The following is a 19,817-nucleotide window of genomic DNA, read 5'->3' as shown; positions in this document are numbered from 1 at the left end:
GGTGTTATCGGAAACGCCGCACTTTCAACCCAGCTCTGAATCATCAGCAAAGGCTCGGGATGTGCGAGCTTCCCGCATCTCGGAACTGTCCCCGGGCTACGGCTTGCAACAGCAGGAAGCCGATCCGCCCACACTCGGGGATTTACTGATCCCTGACTGGGGGAACTGAGGATTCGCTTTGCTTATTCCATCACAGGCGGGATCGACACTATCTGTCTGCCCTTTACGACATTTCGGTAGGTAGCTGCTGGGAGAGGGCGAAATTATGAGAACTACTCACACTGCAGTTTATAGCGGGGGAGGGGGTGCGGCGGGAAGGTGTGTAAAGATGTGATGGTTCCATTTTATAATCGGTTGGTGAGACCTGTTGTGGATCACCGTCAGCAGTGATGATTCCCTTCTGTCAGAAGTGTGTGGGTAGGTGGGAGATCAAAAGAAGGTTTAACAGAGAGACATCTGCACCATGTGAGTTGTCCTGTGAGGAAAGTTCTGTGATCTTGGCTTTTTTCAGTGATTGAGAAGAATTCAACATGACCTAGGTTTACAGGGTGGTGTATACATTGCAGTTTTGTTTTAAAATAACAATGTACGTGACTTATCCGTAGTAGTTTGGTAAAATCATTGGGATATTTGATGAGAAATCAAGTATCCTGCGGCGTCTTGACAGGGACGTCGACAAAATAGTTCCTGTTCTGGGAGGAACTGAAAGCATCTCTCTCTCTCTTTCTCTCTCTCTCTCTCTCCCCCCTGCCTCTCCCTCTCCCTCTCCCCCTCTGCCCCTCTATTCCCCTCTCTCCCGCTCTCTCCCCCTCTCTCTCCACTCTATCTCTCTCTCTCCCCCCTCTCTCTGCCACCCCTCTGGGTCTCTAATGGGTCTATTTACGTTACTCCCGTTGGTGTGTTTCCTTGCTATCTTACTTTACAAATATCTGAGATGAGAGAATTGGAATGTAATGGTGAGATTGTATAAGACATTGATGAGACCGAATTTGAGTATTGTGTGCAGTTTTGGTCACTGAATTACAGGAAGAATATTAATAAGGTTGAAAGTGTGCAGAGAAGGTTTACAAGGACATTGCTGGGACTTGAGAAACTGAGTTACAGAGAAAGGTTGAATAGGTTAGGACTTTATTCCCTGGAGCGTAGGAGAATGAGGGCTGATTTGATAGAGGTGTATAAAATTATGATGGGTATAGATAGAGTGAATGCAAGCAAGTTTTTTTCCACTGAGGCCAGGGGAGAAAAAAAAACAGAGGACATGGTTTAGGGGTGAAGGGGGGAAAGTTTAAAGGGAACATTGGGGGTGGGGGGGCTTCTTCACGCAGAGAGTGGTGGGAGTGTGAAATGAGCTGCCAGATGAAGTGGTGAATGCGGGATCACTTTTGACATTTAACAAGTATGTGGATGAGAGGGGTTTGGAGGGGTATGGCCCAGGTGCTGGTCAGTGGGACTAGGCAGAAAAATGGTTCAGCACAGCCAAGTAGGGCCAAAAGGCCTGTTTCTGCGCAGTAATGTTCTTTGGTTCTAAGATACTCTTTACTGTGTGATGAAAATCCCTTTAACGTTAAATTCACTGGATGTGTTTTGTCAGCCGGAGGAAGCTGATGGGAGATTTAATAAAATTCACATGTTGAATTTACTGTGACCGATCCAGTTCTGTCTGTGATCTCAGCGCCTTAATCCTGCTTCTCATCTGTAACATCTCACTGACTTGTCCTTCTGCACACTACTTATAGAACTTAGAATTATACAGCACATTACATGCCTTTCGGCCCACAATCTTGTGCTGACCCTCAAAGCCTGCCTCCCATATAAACCCCCACCTTAAATTCCTCCATATACCTGTCTATTAGTCTCTTAAACTTCACTAGTGTATCTGCCCCACCACTGCATTCCACGCACCAACCACTCTCTGAGTAAAAAAATCTTCTTTTAATATCCCCCTTGAACTTCCCACCCCTTACCTTAAAGCCAAGTCCTCGTACTGAGCAGTGGTGCCCTGGGGAAGAGGCACTGGCTATCCACTCTATCTATTCCTCTTAATATCTTGTACACCTCTATCATGTCTCCTCTCATCCTCCTTCTCTCCAAAGAGTAAAGCCCTAGCTCCCTTAATCTCTGATCATAATCCATACTCTCTAAACCAGGCAGCATCCTGGTAAATCTCCTCTGTACCCTTTCGAATGCTTCCAAATCCTTCCTATAGTGAGGCGAACAGAAATGGACACAGTACTCTAAGTGTGGCCAAACCAGAGTTTTATAGAGCTGCATCATTACATCGCGACTCTTAAATTCTATCACTTGATTTATGAAAGCTATTTATGTAATTTATGTAAGCTTTCTTAACTACCTGATCTACCTGTGAGGCAACTTTCAGGGATCTGGGGACATGTACCCCCAGATCCCTCTGCTCCCCCACACTACCAAGTATCCTGCCATTTACTTTGTACTCTGCCTTGGAGTTTGTCCTTCCAAAGTGTACCACCTCACACTTCTCCGGGCTGAACTCCATCTGCCACTTCTCAGCCCACTTCTGCATTCGATCAATGTCTCTCTGCAATCTTCGACAATCCTCTACACTATCTACAACACCACCAACCTTTGTGTCGTCTGCAGACTTGTCAATCCTCCCTTCTACCCCCACACCCAGGTCGTTAATAAAAATCAAGAAAAGTAGAGGTCCTAGAACAGATCCTTGTGGGACACCACTAGTCACAACCTTCCAATCTGAATGATCTCCCTCCAGCACGACCCTCTGCCTTCTGCAGGCAAGCAAATTCTGAATTCACCTGGCCAAACTTCCCTGGATCTCATGCCTTCTGACCTTCTGAATAAGCCTACCGTGTGGAACCTTGTCAAATGCCTTACTAAAATCCATGTAGATCACATCCACTGCACTACCCTCATCTATATGCTTAGTCACCTCCTCAAAGAACTCTATCAGGTTTGTTAGACACGATCTGCCCTTCACAAAGCCATTCTGACTGCCCCAGATCAGACCATGATACTTTACATGCCCTTAGATCCTATCTCTAAGAATCTTTTCCAACAGTTTTCCCACCACAGACGTAAGGCCCACTGGTCTATAATTACCCGGACTATCCATACTAACCATTTTCAAAAAGGGGACAACATTCGCCTCCCTCCAATCCTCCGGTACCATTCCCGTGGACAACGAGTACATAAAGATCCTAGCCAGAGGCTCAGCACTCTCTTCCCTCACCTCATGGAGCAGACAGGGGAATATTCCATCAGGCCCCAGGGACTTATCCATCCTAATGTATTTTAACAGATACAATACCTCCTCTCCCTTAATATCAACATGCGCCAGAACATCAACCTCACTCATATTGTCCTCACCGTCATCAAGGTCCCCCTCATTGGTGAATACCAAAGAGAAGTATTCATTGAGGACCTTACTAACTTCCACAGCCTCCAGGCACATCTTCCCACCTTCATCTCTAATCGGTCCTACCTTCACTCCTGTCATCCTTTTGTTCTTCACTTAATTGAATAATGCCTTGGTGTTTTCCCTTACCCTACTCGCCAAGGACTTTTCATGCCCCCTTCTTGCTCTTCTCAGCCCCTTCTTAAGCTTCTTTCTTGCTACCTTATATTCCTCAATAGACCCATCTGACCCTTGCTTCCTAAACCTGCTGTATGATGCTTTCTTCCACCTAACTAGATTTTCCACCTCACTTGTCACCCATGGTTCCTTTACCCTACAATTCTTTATCTTTCTCACCGGGACAAATTTATCCCTGACATCCTGCAAGAGATCCTTAAACATCGACGACATGTCCATAGTACATTTACTTGCAAAAACATCATCCCTATTCACACCCGCAAGTTCTAGACTTAAAGCCTCAAAATTTGCCCTTCCCCAATTAAAAATTTTCCTGTCCTCTCTGATTCTATCCTTTTCTATGATAATGCTGAAGGCCAGCGAGTGGTGATCACTGTCCCCCAGATGCTCACCTGCTGAGAGATCTGTGACCTGACCCAGTTCGTTGCCTAATACTAGATCTAGTATGACATTTCTTCTAGTTGGACCGTCAAAATACTGTGACAGGAATCCATCCTGGACACACTTAACAAACTGTGCCCCATCTAAACCTTTGGAACTAATCAGGTGCCAACCAATATTAGGGAAGTTAAAGTCACCCATGATAACAACCCTGATATTTTTGTGCCTTTCCAAACTCTGCCTCCCAATCTGCTACTCAGTATCTCTGCTGCTACCAGGGGGCATTTAGAATGCCACCAATAGAGTAACTGCTCCCTTCCTGTTCCAGATTTCCACCCATACTGACTCAAATGAGGATCCTGCTTGAATACCCACCCTTTCTATACCTGTAATAGTATCCCTAACCAGTAATGCCACCCCTCCTCCCTCCCCCCCCATCCATTTTAAAGCACTGAACTCCAGGAATATTGAGAATCCATTCCTGCCCTGGTGCCAGCCAAGTCTCTGGAATGAACACTACATCATAATTCCATGTACGTATCCAAGCTCTCAGTTCACCACCTTTGTTCCTGATGCTTCTTGCATTGAAGTACACACACTTTAGCTCTTCTAACTTACTGCCTTTTCACCCTTTATTATGCTTCTCTTTCCTCAAAGCCTCTCTATATGTTGGATCTGGCTTTACTCCGTGCACTTCATTCACTGTTCAATCCCTTCGGGTCTCATCCCCTTTGCAAACTATTTTAAACACTTCCGAACCATGCTAGCAAACCTACCTGCAAGGATATTGCTTCCCCTCGAGTTCAAGTGCAACCCATCCAATCTGTACAGGTCCCACCTTCCCAAGAAGAGATCCCAATGATCCAAAAATCTAAAACCCTGTCACCTGCACCAACTCCTCAGCCACGCATTCAACTGCCATCTCCTCCAATTCTTACCATCACTATCACGTAGCACTGGCAGCAATCCTGAGAATGCCACTCTTGAGGTCCTGTTCGTCAGCCTTCTGCCTAGTTCCCAAAACTCACACTTCAGGACCTCATCCCTCTTCCTGCCTATGTCGTTGGTACCAACATGTATCACGACTTCTGGTTATTTTCCCCCTCATACCAGGATGTCATGTACCCGGTCAGACACATCCCAGACCCTGGCACCCGGGAGGCAACAAACCATGCGGGTGTCCTTCTCACATCTACAAAATCTCCTGTCTGCTCCCCTGATGACAGCTCTCCTCTTCTCTGTCCCACCATTCTACACCACAGGGTCAGACTCAGTCCCAGAGGCCCTGCCACCATGGCTCACACCTGGCCGGTCATCCTCGCCAACAGCATCCAGAACGGTAAACTTATTATTCAGGGGAATGGCTACAGGGGTGCTCTGCACTACCTGTCTACTCACCTTCACTTTTCCCCCTCTGACATCACCCAACGACCTGCTTCCGGCAGCCTAGGTGTGACTACCTCCCTGTAGCTCTCATCTATGACAGCCTCATTCTCCCTTATGGTCATCCAGCTGCTGCATCAGATTCTTCACACGGTCTTCCGATCGCCCAGCCATGTGCACTTCTAGTAGATGTGACTCTGCGGGAGGGGGGAGTTTCCCCCAAGACTGCCACATCTCACAGGAGATGCACATCACTGTCTCAGGAGGCATTGTAAAGACTAACTGGGAACAAGCTCATCCTCCGCCTCTTCTCGTCGAAGCCTCTCGAGTCAAAGCCTCAAAGCTCCACCCCTTCACTGGCCCACTCACTCACTGGCCGCTTTCCCTGTTGGAACCTGTGCTTATTAGACTTCCTGTCTCCTTCCTGGCAGCTTGAATCAGTCTGGCCATTCTCCTCCGGTCTCTCTCATACACACGGAGTATTCCCGTCCAGCACTGACACTCACTGGATGTTTGTCTGTTTATATTTCACATCATTCTCTGTAAATCGAGACAGTTGTGTGTGACAATCCCAGAAATATTCACATTACTCTGTCTGGAATCAACAATCATTCCACTGTTAAAGTCATTGAGCTCACAGTTTTCCCCAATCTGATGTTTGTTCTGAACAACACCTGGACCTCTTGACCATTTCTGCATGTTTTTATTAAAGTGACTGAGCTGGTGCCACGTGATTTGTTGATCAGTATTAACGAGCTGGTGTACAGGTGCACTTCAAAAAATTACCACTGAGTTTAATTTCTGAATTAAGAAAAAGTATGTAAAGCTCAGAAAGGTCGAATCAAACAGAGCCCTCGAGAATGTGTGTGAGGTCCTTAATGAGTAACTTACATCAGTATTTACCAAGGAGAAAGACATGGAGGATAGGGAGATCAGTGCGGAGAGTACTAGTATGCAAGGGCAGTTTGAAATAAAGGAGGAGACAATGTTGGGTCTCTTAAAGTGCATCAAGGCGTATAAGTCTCCAGGGCCTGACGGAATATACCCCAGGTTGCAGACAGAGGCAAGTGAAGAGATTGCTGGGGCCTTGATCAATATCCTTGTGTCCTGCCTAGCCACCAGCAGGCTCCTAGAGAACTGGCGAGTACCTCATGTTGATCCATCATTTAAGAAGTGATCCAGGGAATAATCCTGATGACCATTGAAACTGCCGAGATACAGTCGGGTATGAACCGAGTGCTGATAAATGGGACTAGTGTAGACAGTGAGTGGATGGTCAGAACAGGTATGGCCGGCCAAAGGCCTGTTTCCGTGCTGTGTGATCCACCACTCCGGACATGCTAAATTAACGATGGTGGCACCGCAGTGCACTGATTTCAAAACTCCACACCCCTCTCCAACATGAATTAAACTAGACTGTACCCCTTGTCGCCACTGCGAATATCTGTTTCTGTCAAGGGAACATACAGATTAGACACGTCAGCTAAACAACTGGCAACCGATGAAGTTCCTTTGTCTTCTTCCATCAATGTTGCTTCCTTACAGCAAAACTAACTCTCTCACTGTGTCAGAATCAGTGATTAAATCAGACCCCGAACACTGTGCTTTCATCCCTGTGCATTTTAACTTGAAGCATCCTACTGAGGGTCTGATGGAGACACAACCCCTGTCCTCTACTCATACGATCACATCTCCCCTGCTTCTGACATTTCAAATACCATCTGAATGGTTTTCTGATTAAGTCTGAAGGTTATGGTACATTCAGCTCATCGTCAGACCTGACAAACCATGTCCTCCCACAGCTGGTTCCACCTGTTGGTGTGTCCTCTTTCCTCCACCTCCAGGGAAGCTGCATTTCCATAAGACCATAAGACCTCCTTCCAATCAGGCACTGATTTATCAATGCTGGAATCTTTCCTGTAACACCACGGGCTCGTAGCTTGCTAAGCAGCCTCGAGTGTGGCACCTTGTCACAGGCCTTTAGAAAATCCAAGTACCCAACATCAACGTATTCACCTCTTTCTATCCTGCTTGTCATTTCTTCAAATAGAAATAGCCGAATATCCTGCTACTAATTTAATATGCCAGCAACAACCTCCGACAAATAAGAGACCCAGTGCATTTAATGTTTCGAGTGTTTCCATCACTCATTGATGTAAAATGGTTGATGTATGTGTAAGGTAAATGCGATATCAGGCAAAATCACCCGAAGGAAATGGTCTAAATTTCATGTGATGGCGCTGTGATCCTGCAATTTGTTTCCAGTAAGTGAACAATAAACTGAAGGGGAAGGGCATCCTTATCTTGCTGTCGACTTTGACTGGTTGTTATCTCTGGGAGATAGCAATCTCGCCACAGCCGCTCCCCATTGCCCATTACCCGAAGTTTACAACTGCGGACAACTTTTAAAGATGGCTTTTAAATGGGCCAACTTATAATCGGTGCAAGTCCAGTCTACGGGGGCACAGTTAACTCTGGAGAAAGGGAATGTCTGCTGATCAAAAGAGAACATTATTCCAAATGCATAATATTTCATCAGAGTGGAGAGCGCCCTTCCATCTGTTGTCTCTGTGCAATAAACCCACAGCGGTCTTTGCCCTTAGCTGTCGATGGGGTTTCTAATCTGACAATAAACTGTTCCTGAGGTGAACAATAAATTAAAGCGACGACACCAACCGAACGGGACCAGGATGCGGGTTGTGATTCCCCTCTGGAGCAGATGAAAATGTCTAGAGAAACATTGCCATCAGCACTGGCATAGTAATTCTGTTTTGGATTACATGATAGAAAGACATATTCAAGAAAAAGGAGTTTTTGTGTGGTTTAACACAAGCGTTGTGGAACAGGGTGTGGTGTTACATGCTTAACAGACTGAAGTACAGGTTTATGAGCGTGTTATCAACTGAACATTGCTCAGGGTGTGATCACTTACTGTTAGGGACATAAAATTCAGATACTCAGGTTCGCTGCAAACGGGGTTCTAGCACCAGGTAAGAACAGAGGCTATACGGGGAAATGCTCTGTTGTTTTATTTCACTGACTTGTCCAGGCAGTATTCCTTCTGTTTCTACCAGTTCAGTATTGTCCTTAGGAATGCGTGGATTAATGAATATGTGTTTTTCATTTTGTTTATGTATTTTTTTAGCAAAGACGCTGTATATCTGGCAGTGATATTTAAGATAAAAATTCCTGTAATAAATCCCACTGGCAATTGATGAATGTATGGAATTCTACACTCATTGGCCGCTTTTTATGCACCTGCTGTACGTAATGATGTGGCTCTGAGTGTATGTTCGGGGTTTACTGTGGCTGTACCCCGTCCAAATCCAATGTTCGGCGTTCAGTGACGCTCTTCTGCACGCCGCTGTTGGAGCGCATGGTTATTTGAGTTCCTGCCGCCATCTTGTCGGATATATTCAGTCTGGCCAATCACACTGATCTCTCTCATTAATGAAGCCTTAAGAACTGCCGCTCACTGGATTCTCCTTAGGTTTGCTTCCGCACCATTCTCTGCAAACCCAGGGATTTCTGCGTGAAAATAAAAGGAGTTGTTCGGCTTCTTGGATGCATTCTTGGAACAGCTTGTACGAGAGCCGACCAGGGACAAGACTTTTCTGGATTTAGTGTTATGTAATGAACAGGATTTGATAAGCGATCTCGCAGTAAAGGAGCCATTAGGAGGTAGTGATCACAATATGATAAGCTTTTATCTGCAATTTGAGAAGGATAAGGGCAGCTCAGAGGTGTCAGTGTTGCAGTTGAACAGGGGAATCTATGGAGCCATGAGGGAGGAGCTGGCCAAAGTTGACTGGACGGATAGCCTAGCAGAAAAGACAGTGGAACAGCAATTGCAGGTATTCTTGGGAATAATGCACAATGTGCAAAATCAGTTCATCCCCCAGAGAAGGAAGGATTCAAAAGGGGGAAAGGGGCCACAGTGGTTGACAAAGGAAGTCAGAGATTGCATAGCATTAAAAAAAGGAAATATGATAGAGCTAAGGTGAGTGGGAGGACAGATGATTGGGAAGTTTTTAAGGAACAACAGAACTTAACTAAAAAGACAATACGGGGAGAAAAAATGAGGTATGAACGCAAGCTAGCCAGGAATATAAAGGAAGATAGCAAAAGCTTTTTTAGGTATGTGAAGAGAAAGAAGATAGTTAAGAACAATGTTGGCCCCTTGAAGAATGAATTGGGTGAATTTGTTATGGGAAACAGAGAAATGGCAGAAGAATTTAATGAGTACTTTAGATCTGCATTCACTAAGGAAGACACAAGCAATCTCCCAGATGTATGGATGGGCCAAGGACATAGGGTAACAGAGGAAATGAAACAGATTGACATTCGGAAGGAAACGGTGATGAGAAGACTGATGGGATTGAAGGCTGACAAATCCCCAGGTCCAGATGGTCTGCACCCTAGGGTACTAAAGGAGGTGGCCCTGGAAATTGCAGATGCATTGGCAATCATTTTCCATTGTTCCTTAGATTCAGGATCAGTTCCTGAGGATTAGAGAATGGCTAATGTTATCCCAATTTTTAAAAAAGGAAGGAGGGAGAAAACAGAGAACTATCGACCTGTCAGCCTGACATCGGTGGTGGGGAAGATGCTAGAGTCCATTATTAAGGATGAAATAGTGGCATATCTAGATAGCAGTGATAGGATTGGGCCGAGCCAGCATGGATTTACCTAGGGTAAATCATGCTTGACTAATCTGTTGGAGCTTTTCGAGGATGTAACCAGGAAGTTAGACGGGGGAGATCCAGTGGATGTAGTGTTCCTCGATTTTCAGAAGGCATTTGATAAGGTCCCACATAGAAGATTGGTGGGTAAAATCAAAGCTCAGGACATCGGGGGGAAGGCATTGACATGGATAGAAAACTGGTTGGCAGATAGAAAGCAAAGGGTAGCGGTGAATGGGTGTTTCTTGGAATGGCAGGTGGTGACTAGTGGGGTGCCACAGGGCTCGGTATTGGGACCACAGCTGTTTACCATTTACGTTAACGATTTGGATGAAGGCATAAAAAACTAACATCAGCAAATTTGTTGATGATACTAAGCTGGGTGGCAGTGTGACGTGATGAGGATGTTAGGAGAATTCAGAGTGACTTGGATAGGATGGGTGAGTGGGCAGATACTTGGCAGATGGCGTTTAATGTGAATAAGTGTGAGGTTATCCACTTTGTGAGTAAGAACAGGAAGGCAGATTATTATCTGAACGGTGTAGAGTTGGGTAAGGGAGAAATACAAAGAGATCTCGGAGTCCTTGTTCATCAGTCACTGAAGGTGAATGAGCAAGTGCAGCAGGCAGTGAAGAAGGCTAATGGAATGTTGGCCTTTATTACAAAGGGAATTGAGTACAAGAGCAAGGAAATCCTGTTGCATTTGTACAGAGCCCTGGTGAGACCACACCTGGAGTATTGTGTACAGTTTTGGTCTCCAGGGTTAAGGAAGGACATCCTGGCTGTAGAGGAAGTGCAGCACAGATTCACGAGGTTAATTCCTGGGATGTCTGGACTGTCCTACACAGAGAGGTTAGAGAGACTGGGCTTGTACACGTTGGAATTAAGGAGATTGAGAGGGGATCTGATTGAAACATATAAGATTATTAAGGGATTGGACAAAATAGAGGCAGGAAATATGTTCCAGATGCTGGGAGAGTCCAGTTACAGAGGGCATGGTTTGAGAATAAGGGGTAGGTCATTTAGGACAGAGTTAAGGAAAAACTTCTTCTCCCAGAGAGTTGTGGGGGTCTGGAATGCACTTCCTCGGATGGTAGTGGAGGCCAAGTCTCTGGATGCTTTCAAGAAGGAGCTAGATAGGTATCTTATGGATAGGGAAATCAAGGGATATGGGGACTAGGCAAAAACAGGGTATTGATAGTAATTGATCAGCCATGATCTCAAAATGGCGGTGCAGGCTCGAAGGGCCGAATGGTCTACTTCTGCACCTATTGTCTATTCCGTAATACTCATCGCACCCTGTCTGGCAGCAGCGTTCATTCCACGTCATTTACATCACCTTGATTCCCTATTCGGATGTTTGGCCTGAACAACAACTAAACACTATTGTATGTGTTGTAGCCACATGTTTAACAGATTCTCATTCATGAACTGTTGTACATCTAGTGCATTTCCCATTTAGACAACCTCTCACCCATCTCGAATATAAACACGGACGAGATCTGGACCTGATTATTGCTGATTTCCCTTTTTCCAACAACAGGTTGTCGTTTACATGCAACTGCATTGTAAATACAATGTTCCCGCACACAGAGCCTTTGTTGCAGCGCATATGGAATTGAACTCAGCTGGAAAAAAGTTTACGAAAACTGATTTTTTTCTTTTTTCTACTGTTTTATCATATCCTTCAATTAATAATTAATATCAAAACATATGACTTTTATTCAATTTCCATTCTAAATATTCATAAATGCATATTACAAACACACACACACACACACACACACACACACACACACACACACACACACACACACACACACACACACACACACACACACACACACACACACACACACACACACACACACACACACACACACACACACACACACACACACACACACACACACACACCCAAATCTCTTGAACTACATCTTTAAGAACCCTGTGGCGCATTAGCTCTCCCATTATAGGTATGAGCAAAGGTGATTGCTGGGACAAATTTCGCAATTAAACTTTCAGCAGATTAGGCAGTCTCAGTTCCGATCCTGAGTCTTCTAGTGTTTCCACAGATCCAACCTGATGTACCAAGCTCCCAGCACTTTAATTTCAATGTTATATTAAAAACATTATTTTTATTTATTCATTTACAGTATGTGGGTGTCTCCTGCTCAGCCAACATTTATTACCCATCCCTAGTTACCCTGGAGAAAGTGGCGATGAGCTGCCTCGTCGAGCACCTATGCTCCGTCCGTCACAATAGACAGGACCTCCCGGTTTCCACCCACTTCAACACTGCCTCTCATTCCCATCCAGATATGTCCATACATGGCCTCCTCTACTGCCATGATGAGGCCAAATTCAGGTTGGAGGAGCAACACCTCATCTACCGTCTGGGTAGCCTCCAGCCTGGTGGTATGAACATTGAAATCTCCAATTTCAGGTAATTCCCTCCCCCTCCCCCTTCCCCTAGCCCAGGTCCCTCTCTGCCTCTCTCCCCTTTCAACTTTCTGCTTCTTTATCTCTACAGTTCTTTCATGCTTATCCACTCCCCCCTTTATCCTTCCTCTGATTGGTTCTCCACCTGGCGCCTCTAGCCCCTCCCCCTCCCCTATCTCTATTACTGGGCTTCGGCCCTCTCTTCCCCCCCATTCCTGATGAAGGGTCTCACCCGAAACGTTGGCTACTCTTTTCTCACGGCTGCTGCCTGACCTGCTGAGTTCTTCCAGCGTTGTGTGCGTATTTGATCCACAGCATCTGCAGTTGTATTTTTGTGTTCTTGAATAGCTGTACTCCCTGAGGTGCAGAAACAATCACGGTGCTGTTAGGAAGGGAATTCAATGATTTTGACCCAGCGACAATGAAGTACTGGCGGTATGTTTCCCAGTCAGGATGTTGAGTGACTTGGAGGGGATTTCCAAGTGCTGGTGTTATTACTTATATCTTGCTGGAAATGTGATTGCCAATTGTGTCGGGTAATATGTCATTTAACAAAATGTGTTCAGTTTTGCTGCTGAAGACGATGTGATATGTGACTCAAACCCAAGTTACCCAGTCCGATCTCTGTTCCAGTCATACGATCATCCGGTTGCCATCCTGCCATAGGATGATGTCGGGGTGTTAGCTTTTGAACTCTGAATGGCCGAGACACTGCAGCATGTTAGTGGCAGCAATGATTTCAGGAAGAGTTGGTGCTTGGTCCATAATGCTGGGATGGGGACTTCGGGAATATGGAGCTATCAGAGACTGGGATTTGTCTCATGCATGAACTTCTACAGATTGGGCTCGATATTCCTCCTTCCGCAATGAAGCAGAAGTCTCTGGTGGCTGGACATTGGTTGGGGCAAATTAATGACTACACCACTCAGTGTGAGACTTGGGGATGATGTGTAAGGATTTTGGGATGGGTATGTGACAGATTCAGCTGTGTTCCTATGAGGTTGTGTCCTGTGATATCACAGTTTTCGACCCAAATAATGTGAACCCAGTGATCAGGCCTCCCAGGTTTATGATGTGTTGAACAAGTGCTGCATTTGTTCTGAGAGGTGTTTGTTTCCGAGATTTCCTTGGAGGCAATGATTACTAATCTGAGGAGAGAATGAATTCCCATTCCAACCCTCACAGAGAGAGAAACTCTGATTGTATGGGTTGATCCGTGTTTGCAAGAATAGGATTGGACACAGGGGTTCAGCGTTCAAACTGTGTTTGGAAATTCCCCCTCACCGTCACGTGTCTGTCAGGCAGAAACTCGAGATGCTTGAGATCTGCAGTAAAAACTGAAAATGCTTGAAGCCATTCTGACAAAAGTTCGTTATCCCGAATCGATTAATTTACAGCTCTCCAATTAATTTACAGTTCCTTACCGGCTGGACGATTTTTAGTAAATCCACTTTCATTTTTTTAGATTCACCCTGCAGTGGATTCAATCTCCTAGAAATAGAAAGTGCCCAAAATCTCGTTTTTTTCTCTTTTTTTTAAGCAGTAGAACATTAAAGAAAACAGAACATTTTTCCGGAATGCATTCAGTACTTATCTAAGTTCAAAGTATATTTATTTAAAAAATGTATATCCTATATATAGCCTTGAGATTGGTCATTTTACAGGAAACCACAAAACAAAGAAACTCATAGAAGCCATTAAAAAAGGATGACCGTCAAACACCCAGTGTGTAGGGCACAAATTGTGCATAGAATAAAAATAAGCAAATTGCATTCAAAAGCGATGTTCAGGAAAGTGTGCCAAGACGCCGGTCATCAGAGCAGCCGCTTCGGTTCACCGCTGAGATGAGTAAACCTCGCAGAGCAATGAGCTGAACCGGGCAGTCCTTCGCCTCCCACACCGACATCACGACTCTTTCAATTTGGCCGCGCGCTGAAATCGGCCAAACGTGGAGTCGTTCCTTGCTCTAGAATGTTTCAAACCTACAGAATGCTGAGAACAACAACACACACAAAATGCTGGTGGAACACAGCAGGCCAGGCAGCATCTATAGGGAGAAGCGCTGTCGATGTTTCGGGCCGAGACCCTTCATCAGGACCCTGACCCTGACGAAGGGTCTCGACCCGAAACGTCAACAGCGCTTCTCCCTATAGATGCTGCCTGGCCTGTAGTGTTCCACCAGCATTTTGTGTGTCCAGCAGCATTTCGTGTGTGTTGTTGTTTGAATTTACAGCATCTGCAGATTACCTCGAGAATGCTGAGAAGCCTGGATGCTGTAAACGTGAAGAGGGTGTTTCCATCTGTCCTACAGAATGGCAGAGAATAAATAAGCATTCCTTTAAAACTGTTTTTATTTTCCTCAGCCAAAGCTTGGTTGATCCGTGGAATTTGTTATCATACATGTGATGCAGGGTGTATTTGGGTACAGTTATGGCAAAGTTCGATACAGTCATGACTGCTAAGCAGCTTGAGTGTTACGGGAGGAAAGCAGAATGAAACAGAGCGTGTGGGTGGGGATCATCAACAGTTATTGAATGGTAGAGCAGATCAGATGTATCGAATGACCTCTATCCTATATCTTAGGTCCACACAATGACTCCTCTGTATCCCATATCAGCTTTTGTGACGTGTGAGGGTTAATTACTGCTTTGTTGACTGAGATCATTATATTTGTCTTCGATGTTTAAATTTCGGTGAGTCTATGTTTTTCAGGGACATTGAGCAGAAATGTTTTGTTCTCCTTTGTATTGTTAACGTGCTTCATTATCTCTCCGGTTAAAGTTAGACCTGCGGTGAGACATTTATTGGAAGAACAACTCACAAATGGAAGTAGGCCACTACTGAAGACGATGTTACAACAACAACAACAACAACAAGTGACCCAGCCCGAGGACTGAGAGCACCAACTGGAGTTAAAGCCTTCTGACTCAGAGATTCCATTGATTCAGCCAGGAGAAAGTTTGGTGAGTCTCATTTACTCAAACACTGGTCCTTTAGACGTCACAAATAAAGATAGGGAATATTTGGAATCAGACTGAATATGCCTAGAAGTGCCAGTTATGCCTCTGTCAGACCCAGCCGCTATCACTCCTGGTCTGGTGGTCTGTTGTTAGCAGCGTGGCTCTTCAAAGCCACTGAGAATCCTTCACAGTATTTGCTCATTTCAAGGTCTTGCATCTTCTGAAGTAGCTTTCGGTCAGTTCTGATGATTGGCTGTGTTACGTCACGACGTGCAATTGCGGAAATTATAGAATTACTACGAACTGCAGCAACATGTCATTGACTCCTCTGACTGTTGCAAGCTGCATTGATTTACTTACACTTACCTAATATCACCAAACGGATGATTATGTGCTGTATGGTTCTCTGTTCTCTGGTGAAAGCGTCTCGGTACATTGAGACTGCTATATATTCTTCAAATGGTAACCTTTGTTGGGAGTTTCCTAACTTTCTAAAATCAGTTCATGCTCAATTCATGTTATTTTGCATGTTTTAAATTCAGTGTTTCAATTGTTTCTGTCCTACTTAAAATTAACCTTTATTTGGAACATTCCCGTGTCAGGGATCAGGTAGAGAGATGATACTGGGCAGGGTGTAAGTAGATGTCATGACAATGTGAACTGATCTTTACTAGAATTTGTTTTCTTACAGTCAGAATCAGGATAGAGACTGATCAGAGCTGATTGGACGGGAATTGTCCCCGCAGCCCAAAGTAAGGACACATAACATGTTGTCCGGTATTATGGTGTTTCATCCTATTGTCCCTGTATTTGCGATTGCAAACACAGATATTCAAATTTTACCAAAATACGTTTTGAAAGTTTTGGAAATGAAACCAACGTAGGACTTGATTTATGAGTGGTAGGGAGGTAGATAGAGTAATGGAGCACAGGGCCCTATGAGTACAGGGCGGGTTTAAAGATTTTTTCTCACCGGCCGTTATCAGTCTGGATATACAGTACAGGCGTTGCGACATCACGTGGAGTTGAGGCTGTGCTTGGAGTCCCACTGCAGAGTTTGTTGCGCTGTTACAGAAACGTTGTGATTAAAGTTTAGAGAAGATTTCCGATGATGTTGCCAAGACTAAAGGCCCAAGAATGAACAGTGACTTTACAGAAAAGTTTACAACTATGAGAGTCAGAGATAAGGTCAGTGCTAAGTCTTTTCCTGAGGGCAGGGGAGACCAGTACTATGGAAATTGATTTTGTAAGTGAGGGGAACTTTTAAATGAGATATGAGCAGCAATGATTTCATGCAGAGGTTGGTGATTATTTGCAGTGGATGAGGCAGGTACAATATTATCATTTACGGGACAGTTGTGATTGGTGGATGGAGTGAAGGGACCTGGAGTGATATGGACCCATCACAGGAAATTGGGACCATCTCAGTAGGCACTGTGATCGGCATGATTTCGTCAGACTGAAAGGTTTATGTCCATGCTGTATTGCTCTGTGATTCTATCAGTAGGAAGCACTTCTGGACAGACATACCGAATGGTATGGACGTTGATGTTAACGGGAAATGTTTAATCCCTAAGCCAACTACTGCTCTGATACGGGGGACCGATATACTCTCTTATTTACAAATTCATACTCTCTCTGACTCATTGTCTCCTTCTGTGTTGTTCAGTGCATCACCAGTAGGTGGAGCTTTCCTGCACCGGGACCAAAGTTTAAACCAGAAGGCGACGTTCAACAATCGTCAGTCACAATCAGAATGGACACAGGTATGATTACAATTAGTCATTATAATCGTTTTAATTAAACTGCTCCACATGGTGTACAATATTTCAAATGAAGAAATTTATGCAGGCGCGCAGAAAGTTTTAATCAAACGTGGTCATGGATACCAGTGGTAAAACAGACTTGAGTTATAGATCAATCCAGCAGTCCCAGGGCATGGGCCTGACACCGGGACTGGTCAAATCACTGCGTTCACCATGCAAAGCTTCACTTGAGTGAAAGGAACAGGTTGTCCTTAATCAGGTGTTCGTGAGTGAAACACAGACAGGAATGTGACAGCAGTCTTGTGAGTGATGTGACAGTCCAGGGAATAGTCAGGGTCTGTTTCACTACCATACAGGCCCTGATGTGGAAGACTCTTCCAACTTTCATCTATGAAATCTAGCACCAGATTGGTGGAGCAAGAGTTGTGGGATTGAGCGATTATGAGTACAGTTCAAATTTTGGAAGGGCAATTGCCCGCAAACTTTTGGGGCTGTTGCGCAGTGGAGATGTGGGGAGCTTCCTATAGTCTATTTTCTATGGACAAGTTGGAAAATATTTCCAATGGTTGGAGTGGTTCATTATAGATACATAATGGTTATAGATTTAAGCTTTGCTATAACGTTTTAATGCACTGATGAACATGAGGTCTGCACATGCAGGAAACCCAGAGAACCACAAACACAAAACTCAGTAGGTCAGGCAGCATCCGTGGAAGTGAATAAACAGTCTACGCTTTGGGTAGATACCCTTTATCAGAATTGACTGACGATGGTCAGTTCTCATGCAGTGCATCGACACGGCCGTACATTTACTCCCAGCAGACAGGCAGAGAAAAAGAGCACGGCGCCTGTCGTAAGGACCAAGAAGGCATGGTCAAGGGAGTCGGAGGTTCACTTACAGGACTGATGAGTTGGACTGTAACCAATCACGGGAGGGCAGCATAAATAGGACCAGTTTTTCAGTCAGGCCCGGAATCAAGATTTAAAAAACAGAGCTTTGTTGCTGTTTTTCGGAGCTGGGTTGTGAGCAATCACCAAGAGGGGTTCATTAGAAAGGGCAAATAAAATAACACAGGCGCAGTGGCTATTCTTTTGAACGCGCGAGTGGTTTTAGCTCATCAGGCTTAGGCAAGATCAGACTTGGGCGAGGTAAACTACCTGCTAAGTTCCTCTCTTTTTGTTCCGACTTGTTCATTCCTCGCCTATTAGTGTTCGGTGGTGTAGCCCATATGGCTCCGGGGCAGTATGTGCGCAGTATGTGGGACACCGGAATTCCGGGAGAACTCCAGGTTCCCAGATAAATATATCTGCATTAGCAGCAGCTCCTGGCTGAACGTATTGACAATGACCTTTGACCCATACTGGATGACGAGGACGTGACAGGAACTGCAGCGAGGTAGTCACGCCTAGGTTGCAGGAGGCAGGTATTTTGCAGCACTCGGTGGAGTTGTGGAAGTTAGTAATGTTTGGCAAATGATGCAGTACAATATTGACCGGTTATAGCAGAGAAACGGCAGGTGGACTGTAATGTGGCAAAGTGTGAGGAGATGCACATTGAAAAGCCAAATATAAGAGGAAGGTTCAAGACCGTAAGGCACAAGACCCTGAGGAGAATTGATATCGAGGGATTTAGGGTACAAGTGCATATTTCCGTGAAAGAGGCAACACATGTAGATGGATCGTAAAATCGATCTTCGGTATTGGTCGAATGTTGAGCATATATGTGGGAAAGCCATAGTGTCGCTGTAGGAAACTTTGATCAGGGCACAATTGTGGTTTGCGTGCAGTTCTGGTTTACACATTACAGAATAATGTTGTGTCTCTGGATCTGGTGTAGAGCCGTGTTGTATGGATTACAGAGTATCGTGTGTAAGGGGAAAGGCTTGGATTGCATTGACGCTCAGTGACTTGGTGTGGAAATGTTAAATCTAGAGGGCATGTACTCATGTGAGAGGGCGGATTGAACAAAGGAGAGTTAAGATGTAGGCTTTCCACTGAGAGAGATCAGTGCCGGGAACGCGCTGCCAAAGACGAGATTGTATCAGATACGATTGCAGCCTTGAAGAGACATTTAAATGGACAAATGGACAGGCAGGAACTGGAGGTATATAGACCATGAGCATGTAGATAGGATTGTTTCACCTTGACATCATGGTTGACACAGGCATGGTGTCACGAAGGGTCTATTCCTGTGCTGTACTGTTCCATGTTCTATCCCTGTTTACAGATCTGAATTCCGCTATCTCCACCTTCCTGTCACATTGTGATGATCACCAACTGTTCCGGTTGACGAGATTCTACATGGAGCGGCTGGAGCAGGCGATTGAGGAGGGTGTGGAGGGTCTCGGCCTCATGTTAACAGGCGAGGATCACTTCACTGGGCTGGAGTATCACGTAAGTGGAAGGGACACAGACTGAGTGTAGATCCTTCTAAAGCATTCACAGAATTTAAAAAAAATGTAAAGAAACAGGTATGTGTGGGTCAACAAAACAGCTATTCTCTCTCGCTGAGAGTTTATTCAGCAGAGACAAGCTCTGGCAGGATTATCTCCAGTTGTGTGAGCGCATTAATTATTAGTGTTACGATACAGTCAGACATTGACTACCGACTTTAGTG

The 19,817-nt window shown here is 44.9% G+C and overlaps 1 protein-coding gene across 1 annotated transcript in view; it reads left to right on the top strand.

Annotated features, from left to right (window-relative positions):
- The window catches only part of LOC140721546 (NACHT, LRR and PYD domains-containing protein 3-like), an 817,640-nt gene that overhangs the window by 21,521 nt on the left and 776,302 nt on the right, over positions 1–19,817 (top strand). Inside the window, exons 4-6 of the mRNA XM_073036371.1 lie at positions 15,256–15,437; positions 17,104–17,200; positions 19,428–19,594. Coding sequence (XP_072892472.1) covers positions 17,191–17,200; positions 19,428–19,594 — 177 coding nt within the window. The 5' untranslated portion in view covers positions 15,256–15,437; positions 17,104–17,190. The remainder of the gene's footprint in view (positions 1–15,255; positions 15,438–17,103; positions 17,201–19,427; positions 19,595–19,817) is intronic.

Source organism: Hemitrygon akajei, unplaced genomic scaffold, assembly GCF_048418815.1.
Source record: "Hemitrygon akajei unplaced genomic scaffold, sHemAka1.3 Scf000057, whole genome shotgun sequence".
NCBI lineage: Eukaryota > Metazoa > Chordata > Chondrichthyes > Myliobatiformes > Dasyatidae > Hemitrygon > Hemitrygon akajei.
This window is presented reverse-complemented; position numbering and strand designations above follow the sequence as displayed.